Below are 9,007 nucleotides of genomic sequence, written 5' to 3'. Positions count from 1 at the left end.
CTATAAAGTAGCTAGTATGAGCCTACGTAAGAAAAACAACAGCGTAATTCTGAAATGTGATCGATCCTTATTTTTCTTTCTTCCGATTTACACAATCAAAATAAATTGTTTTAATAAACTACCACTAGTTGGCAGGGTATAGTATATATATGAACGAAGAGTAGTCGTGCATTATATATATGAACGTGTCCGTAAAGGAGATGAAAGCAATAGAACGTAACAGATTATGGACAAAAGATATATAACTGAATTATTTTATGTAGCGCAATAAGAAAGTAATAAAGGCTGATTAAAGTAGGCAGAAAATATAAATGAATAAATATTATTCAATTCAGGAATAATGTACAGCATAAGCGGAGGGCGGATACGGGATAGTAAAATTCTACTACTAAAGCCTAGAAGAAGGATAAAGAGATAGAAGCTAAGAGGTACGTAGTAGGAGTGGTCCAGTAGTCCTAAGTCCTAAGGCGTTGCTTGTACTTTTATTATTATTATTCCTATTATTATTATTATTATTGAGACGGTCTTCCCCCTTGGAACGTACAAGTGAGCAAAGAAGGCCAGAAAGTCAAAAAGCTTTTTTTTTTCTTTTTAATTTAAATGATGCGATGCAATTGGTGGATGAGGCAACTTTACTTACATTAATTATTGAGAGAGGAATGAACACTAGATCTAATTTAATAATGAAGTACTAAGAGAGATATGAGTGGTTTTGGACCGTGATGGGTAGGCCTTTGGGGAAGTCAACAAAAGGGTATACATAAGGTTGATCGGAATCAGCTAACTCCCATTGGTAGTTGAGGACAAGATGGTGGATGAAAACAGCCATTTCAAGCTTTGCTAACTCTGATCCAGCGCATAGTCGTGGTCCTCCCCCGAACGGCAAGAACAAATTGTTGGTGGTGTTGTTGTTATTGGCGTTGATAGTACTACTACTCCCGTTTGATGATGAGCAACTTCCACGACGACCATTGATCTGCACCACACACAATAATAAAAAGGGTATCATATTTTGTTATCCGGAATTCCCACTTGGCTACACACCCTTTGATTCTTGAAACAAAAAAAGCAAGGAATTGAAGGAAGCAGTTAGGACCAGGAGAGGAGGAGGAATGCGATGAGAGCACAAATGCACGTGCAAGTGATGTGAGGCCCACTTTCCACATGGGCATTCACTCATGACTCGTGAGGACCCTGCCCACACGTTCACAAAAAGCATGCATCATAATCGCATACCCTGGGTCCCACCTCCGTACTGTTCACTTCATCATCTCGATGATCTCATTTCTCAACCAATTTTTGTTTTTATGATTACACGGTTGTGGTGGTAAAATGGTCAATGCATGTAGGTGGGGTGGCTAAGGAAGGCCAACTAACTCATAGTAGTAGTAGTGCACTTGCACAGTTGCACTTATCCTCTTCTCTCAGCTCTCAGCTCTCATCAGCAATCCTATTTGTGAAAACATGACAACCCCTTAAACTTAACGGCTTCGATGGAGATGGCTATCAACTAAAAAAACGACCCCACTTGATCCTCCATTCTGCTTGGTTGGTTGGTAGGCCACATTATTTGATCATTCCCCATCCCGGACAATCATTTCTTAACAAGTAACCATCACTATACATTCATTAAGTGCTCTTCTTATTTCACGTTTTTGGAATAATTAAATAAACCATCTATAATTAATTTGGTTATAGGTAGGGATAACTTCAAGTGTACGTGTGGGAGAAGAATGATAGGCATATATAGGTAGAGACGAGACACATGCAATGCATTATTTTCAGTTTTTGTCAAAGTCGTACGGCCTTTGTACCTTAATGTTGGGACTGACTCTCAAGTGATATATAGGAAGCGTGATACCGGGAAAGTAAGATATATATATACATGGACTTACAAAACCCAAATATATTTGAGAAACTGGAAATAAAACTATATGTGAAAAACTAATGAAAAATAATGGACAGCATTTTGGGAAAAATCACAAGCCCCAAACAAAATTATATAGTATTGAGTGGCCACACACAAACCCCACCTCCAGTGAGAGGTAGTGATTGCATGTGGGTATCCACCTCCAAATTAAAGGAAAGGACCAATTGAAGTGCTCGGGGACCTCCCCTTAATTATTCCTTTTTATACATCCGCATAAAGTTTAGATTAATTAAGAAAAGAAGAAAGGAAGGTGGGGGTGGTGGAGGATAATAATTATGATGAATGTTCATGATATATATAGAGAGAGATATGTATAAGTAGTAGAAGTAACTGACCTGCCATCTCCATGGATTGAATTGTTGAGGTTGGTCAAAAAGTGAAGGATCCAGATGCACGGCTGCAATCACCGGAAGGACTTTCCACCCACATGGAATGTCATAACCTTTCAACACAACACATTCTCTTTTCAATACTCACTCAAATCAAAACCCCCCTTCCCCTTTGCTTTTCTCTTTTCCACTACTAAACTCGTTTAAATAATTAATAAAATAAATCAATCAATGTACCTTTGTACCGAACATCTTTAAGCGCCTTCCTGTGAAGGTACCTCACAACATTTCCCAACCGAAGTGTCTCGTTCACAACCTTCATCCACATAACCATATTTATATTTATATTATGCATTAAACAGTTCCAAGGGCTACATCATCACATCAAATAAAATAATGATCGCTGCAAAAGCCGAATACTATATATTATTTATTATTATTATATGACATAGATAGGTAACTTACACATTGGGTAAATTCCATTCTTTTGTAGTCATCCCAAGTGAGTTCAACCTCCCCTGCTTGTTTCTTAGTTCTGGCGATTTCGCTGTGTTCTTCCTGTTTTTTTTGCACAAAGTATCATAAAATCCATATCAATATGCCAAACTATGTTACAAGTATTGACCTGATTAGAAACAATAACATTGAACATTGAATATTGAATATTCCATGTAGCATATATAATCATGGATGGTACTTTCTTACCCTTAACTGTTCCATGGCTTGAGGACAACCGGGTAAGAAATAAATGGCAAGTGCTATAGCTACTGACGAAGTTTCATGGCCAGCAAAGAGCAAACTCAGAACCAAGTCCAGAATCTGCTCTGTTGAGAGATTTGAATGCTTCAAAACCCATCCTAGAAGATCATCTTCCTCCAAACTCTCATTTTCTTCTTCCATCTTTCTCACTCTTTCTGTCATTTTCCCTTCTATGAACTTGAGTATGGTGGACCTCGACTGTTCAAAACAAAATCAATTCAACTCAAATTAAGTAGTATATTCAATAGGAAATTAGCATCATCAATTAGCATTATTGTTACCTTTAATGCTCTTCTATATGCAGTTCCGGGTAAATTCAATGGCGCAGAAACAACACCCTTCATGAAAGTGACATACTCCTCTTTTAGTTTTTCTGTCTCAACATTCCCAGGATCCAAGCTCATGATGTGTTTGGCCATCAAATTGAAGGTGAACTGCAATTCAATTGATTAATTAATCCAACAGTTGGTTTTGCAGAAGAAGAGAACGAGTTAGTTAGTTACCCTTTTGGCTTCATCTTGAGCAGAGAAGGTGGAATTGTGTTTCCAAGAGTTAAGAACAAGAAGGGTGTGGTTCTCAACCTCCTTCAAGAGATGTGTTCTGAGCCTGCCATGGCTGAGGAAGTTGAGTGAAATGGCCCTCATGTCCCTATGCATGTCACCAACCAAAACCAACATAGACCATTTCCCAAGTATTCCACCAATGCTTCTCGGGTAACTGCACTCAAACAATTTCCCTTCGTTTTGCAATATGAACCTATTCAACCCTGCATCTGCTGACACTATTGCTGGCTCACCAAACAATTTCGACTTGTAAATTTTACCATACCTGCACATACACATACACAAGTGAATTAAGATGTTCTTGTTTCTGCTAATTAATTAAGACGATGTTGTTTGTGTTATTGTTGTTACCTTGCTATGTGTTGGTCCATGAATTCACCTATGGTGGTAGCAGAATAAGGCTTCAAGTAACCAATGGTTTCACCAAGAAAGGGCCAGCCCATTTTACCGGGTGGAAGGTTGAGCTTGGGTTTGGTTTGCTTCCTCTTGAAGATGAAAATGAAGATGAGAAGAAGAGCAAGAATGGAAGAAGAAAGAGAAAAGAAAGTTAGATGTGAGTCAGACATGGATGGAGGTAGCTACTATAATCGTGTCTGATGAGGTGATCTTGCTTTGTGTTTGTGTGTGTGTGTTTCTGAAACCTCTTTCCCTCTCTTTTCTCTCTCTCTGTTTAAAGCAAATAAATTGTTGTGACTCGTGTGCTGTGCCAGTTTCCTGTAAGAAAAAAGAAAAGAGAAAAGAGAAGAAAAAGGCGTTGTCTTTACATATGCTGAAAAGGAGGTTCTATTTTGTGGCGTTATAAAATGACCAAAGGTAAGTAGTAGTACGCAGGTGGGTTTGGTTAATTATGAATCAAAGTTGTGAAGCCAATACCCTGCTTTTATAAGCCTCCTCCTCTTTCTGTCTTTAAGCGAAAACAGCGGAAAGTACCAACAAAATTGGCTTTACACTTTGGAAAACAATCCTCTTTACAAGTTTTGTTTTTCTTTATGCTCCTCTCTATTTCTCTTTAATTTCATTAATCAGTTCAAAAGTATTTGCTATCTATAAAATAAATATTAACAAAATGTAACCTAAAGTGACTATAAAATACTCTTTTTAAATGTGCTACCTTTCTTATCTTTTATTATTATTTAAATATTATATACAGACTAAAAGACACTCATCCAATATTTATGTATAAATATAAATTTTGTTTAGCTCATTTTTATGTATGTTTTATATGGTGTTGTTATATGATCAAATTCTTTTGATAATTAATTTTAATCAAAATAGGCTAAATAAAAATCAATTAAAATAAAAAAATATAAGAAGAAGAAAAAGACTTTATTAAACTTCATTATAAAAATAATTTATTATCTAATATTTCACTATTTATATTGTAATATACAACTACCTGTTAAAAAAATTTTAAGTAAAAAAGATCTTTTAAAAAAATATAAATTGTAACTTCTAAAAAAATATTTTAAAATTTTTAGTACTTTTAATTACTACTAGAATTTTGTCAAATATACTAAAAAAAATCTTGTTTTATTAAAAAATATTTTTGTTATTAATTTAATGGCATCTAAACAAGCACTTAGGGCTTGTTTTAGTGAGCTTTTAAGAAAAAAAAAATTTTGAGTTATTTTTTAAGATTTTTTAAAAAAGAAAAAATAATTTTATGTTTGAATATCTCATGTAAATTTTTTATCTATCAATTATGTTTGAGTACAATAATATAAAAGTAGTTATTTCTTTACTTTTTATGTAAAAATTATTTTTTTTAAGAAAAAAGATCTTTTAAAAAAATATAGTACTTGTTTTGGTGCCATTAAGTTGATAGAAAAAGATTTTTTTAATGATTTTTTTAACGTGTTTGGCAAATTTTTAATAGTAAAAATAAAAGCACTAAAAAATATCTATTTTGAGAAACTACAATTTGTATTTTTTTAGGAAGATTTATTTTCTTAAAAAATATATTTTTCACATCATAAATAAATAAAAAAGTATTTTTATATTATTGTACCTAAACATAATTAATAGATAAAAATATCTTTTTAATGAGATATCCAAACATGTTTTCTATTTTTTTAGTATTTTTGTTTTTACTACTAAAAATTTATCAAACACGTTAAAAAATAAAAAAAATCTTTTTATTGAAAATATATATTTTTTATTAACTTAATGGTACCCAAACAAATACTTAATGTGTTTGACAAAATTGTAATAGTAAAAATAAAAGTACGAAAAAATAAAAATTTTTTTTGTTGGAATCTATAATTTATAATTTTTAAAATATATATTTTGCTTAAAAATTATTTTTAATATGATAAATAAATAAAAAATTATTTTTATATTATTATATCCATACATAATTATTAAATAAAAAATATTTTTGTATGAAATATTTAAATATAAAATTATTTATTTTTTAAAAAAATCTTTTAAAAAATTACTTGAAAAAATTTTTTAAAAGGATTTTATCCAAACAAATTTTATAATAAACATGAATATAAAAATTAAATTTAAAAAATTAATTAATATATAAAATTAAACAAAAATTTTTAATTCTAGCGAATATAAGATAACTTTAAAAAAAATTCTATTTTAACTGTTTTTAAAAGTATTTTATTTTTAAAAATATATATAAACATATAATTTTTTTTAATTTATCAAATACAAAGTAAAGTAATGTTTAAAAAAAGTACAGATATTTTTTAAAAACCTTCCACCAAATTTATTAATTATCTCTGTTTAAATGCTTATTCAATTTAAAAGTAACACATATTCAAAGATTGGTTGAATTGAGAGGCATTCAGAGACTAATTAATACACTTGCCTTTTCCGTTATTTCTTTCTTTCTTAATTTTGTTTTCCTATGCTCAATCTTCCACCCTATTGGAAGGCAGATAGAAAGCTAAAACGAGGCTTATACAGAAAGCTATATATGATTATTAGTGGGAAAGAGAGTTGTACAGAAAAGATTATTAGTGTGTTTTCCCAGTTACTGCCTTTTCGAAAATATAACCAACAACAATTAATGCGAGTCTGATGATTCAAAAGACTTTAATTACCTCCTGAGTTTTACCAAAACTTTGTGATTAAGAGAAGAGATATTAGCCGATAAAAAGACCAATTATATTTAGAGCAGTTGGGATCAATTTTTGGTGTCATTTTTAATTTTAATTAAAAATAATTTAAAATTAAAATTTATATTAAATGTCATCTTTAAACAATATGTTATTATTTATATAATATATTAAACTCATTAAATAAATATTATAATATTATTATTAACACTTTACAACAAAAATTCAATTAAAATATATTTAAATAAATTAAATGTATTTAATTATACTTTTACATTTTATTATTTTATTTTTCTATTATTTTTTATCAATTTAGTAAAAAAATTGATCCAAATCAATTTAATGTAAGTTCTTTCTTTATAAAATTCTAATTTTTCTTTTGATCTAAATACATAAAATTATCAATCTTTGCATTTATATTTTTTTCTTCTGATTTTTGAAATGATTAAAAAATAATTTAATTTTAAACTAAAATAAAACCAAATATATAACCAATTTTATAGAATTTTAAATCAAATTTTATGATATATGATCTTACTAATATTTATACAGTACTTTGTAGGACTTAAAATAAAATAAAATTGCTTTAAGAATTTTATTAACTCATGCGTTAAGAACATAAGTTAAGAAATTATTAAAAAAATTATTCACAGTTTAATAAACTCAAATAAATTCACCAACAAAGAATCACGGAATCTCCATTGTTCCTTAGTATCTGTAAAGACACTTTCCTACTTGAATGAGTTAGTAGGATTTTGAATAGTGAATAATCATAAAAAAGTGATGTGTACCTCCTTTATTCTTCTATCCATTTTATAGAATTTGTGCCTTCACAAGGTCTTTCTGGGCTTACGTGAATTTTAATAGGCATTGAATATTGTTTATTATAATTTTAAATGCTCAATAATTACGTAAAAAAATAATTAAATAATAAAAAAATTTCCACGTAATGTGATTTATTATTGATTGTACTTTAAAACAATAAATATTAAGTGCACCTTAAATAAAGTTAATATAATTTATATTTAGTTTATTTAAAATTTTTGATATAATATAACTTTATAAAAATATGTGTAAATTAAAAGAAAATTTTTATTTAAATTAATTAAATATAATATTTATAAAAATATGTAAAATATGGAGTACTTATATTAATATACGTTACACTTACACAGATTGAATATAGAGCGCTGAATATCAATAAAAATATAATTCGAGTACTTTTTTAAATAAAAACTCAACACAATAAAGTAGAGTAAATATAACTAGTTAAAACAAAAAGTTTACTTAAAGAAATAAACACAATACAAAAAAATTTCTATGTCATTTTTGACATAACCATCAACAATAAAAATGATCTATACCTCTCAACTCGTTAACGTTAATCAATATCATGTTGATAATTTCTTCAACACCTTTGCTTTTATTTTAAAAAATCCTCTTATTCATTTTCATCCAAAAGTTACACATGATCGCAAAGAAGCACCGCAATCTCGTCCGATCCTCCTTATTCCTCGCTTTCTCTAACCAACTTAAAAAATGTTCTTTTATCCAACGCAGATAAAACTATTGTCAACTAAAAACTGAAATTTAAGCACTCCATACTGAATACATTGTATCCGAAATAAAGGCGTAATCAATTTTCTATCACGAATATCTAGAATATAGTGCTGTATCCAAAATACGTGCTTAAATAAACAGGATTCTTTACCCCTTAGATACATAATAAAAAACACCTATATAAATAATTCTTTGGCTTGCATTTTTCACACCAAATTTCACTTATTTTTATCTATTCTTTCTTTTTTTTTTAAAAAATTAGTAATAAATTTTTTTTATATAGTGGTTTATCCTAATGAAGTCATTAGAAACAATAATTAGGGAATAATATTTAAGTATAATTTAACTGTAATTTTGTGTACTTTTCATGTTGATTTTTTAGATAAGTTTAAAAATATCATCTTAAACAACATAAAAGTAATTGATTCGAAGGAAGTTAGCCGAGAATTATATAAATTTCTATCTCTAGTGAAAGTTTTATTAACAAGACGTTTTGAGTTGAAGCCAACAAACACATTAGTATAATGTTTGGGGAGTGGATCCTCTTCGGTCTCCAGTGGAAAAAAAAACTGGATGGTATCCAATGTAGGATCTCACTCTTTATTGTTCTTTCTCTCTTATTTAATTTTGGTCTCATTTATAGAATTAAATATGAGAGATCACACTTTATTCTCTCAAGTATTAAAAAAAATAAAGAAGATCCATTTCCTAATATTTGATGTGCATAGTTGACTAATGCCACAACATTTAAAAGGGAAGCCAATTCACTTCGCCATTGTGTTATGTTATGCAATT

At 29.5% G+C, this 9,007-nt stretch overlaps 1 protein-coding gene across 1 annotated transcript; it reads right to left on the bottom strand.

Moving 5' to 3' along the window:
* Window positions 1–308: 308 nt before the first annotated feature.
* DWF4 (Cytochrome P450 superfamily protein) lies at window positions 309–4,435 on the bottom strand. The gene is made up of 8 exons (XM_016346368.3): window positions 3,933–4,435; window positions 3,522–3,846; window positions 3,300–3,452; window positions 2,965–3,216; window positions 2,725–2,817; window positions 2,497–2,575; window positions 2,266–2,372; window positions 309–976 (listed from the first exon to the last, which is right to left on the bottom strand). Exons 1-8 carry the CDS (start codon window positions 4,145–4,147, stop codon window positions 692–694), a joined length of 1,509 nt encoding a protein of 502 aa, XP_016201854.1. The 5' UTR covers window positions 4,148–4,435; the 3' UTR covers window positions 309–691.
* Between the last annotated feature and the right edge of the window lie 4,572 nt (window positions 4,436–9,007).

The sequence above is a fragment of the Arachis ipaensis genome, chromosome B5 (genome assembly GCF_059453495.1).
Source record: "Arachis ipaensis isolate K30076 ecotype BB chromosome B5, ASM5945349v1, whole genome shotgun sequence".
Lineage (NCBI taxonomy): Eukaryota > Viridiplantae > Streptophyta > Magnoliopsida > Fabales > Fabaceae > Arachis > Arachis ipaensis.
This window is presented reverse-complemented; position numbering and strand designations above follow the sequence as displayed.

Excerpts from the sequence above, each read along its gene's own strand:
- DWF4 (XM_016346368.3), bottom strand. The coding sequence starts at position 4,147 with ATGTCTGACTCACATCTAACTTTCTTTTCTCTTTCTTCTTCCATTCTT. Across the intron at positions 3,847-3,932 it reads ATGGACCAACACATAGCAAG|GTATGGTAAAATTTACAAGT; the intron begins GTAACAACAATA and ends GTGTATGTGCAG. Across the intron at positions 2,818-2,964 it reads AAGCCATGGAACAGTTAAGG|GAAGAACACAGCGAAATCGC; the intron begins GTAAGAAAGTAC and ends CAAAAAAAACAG.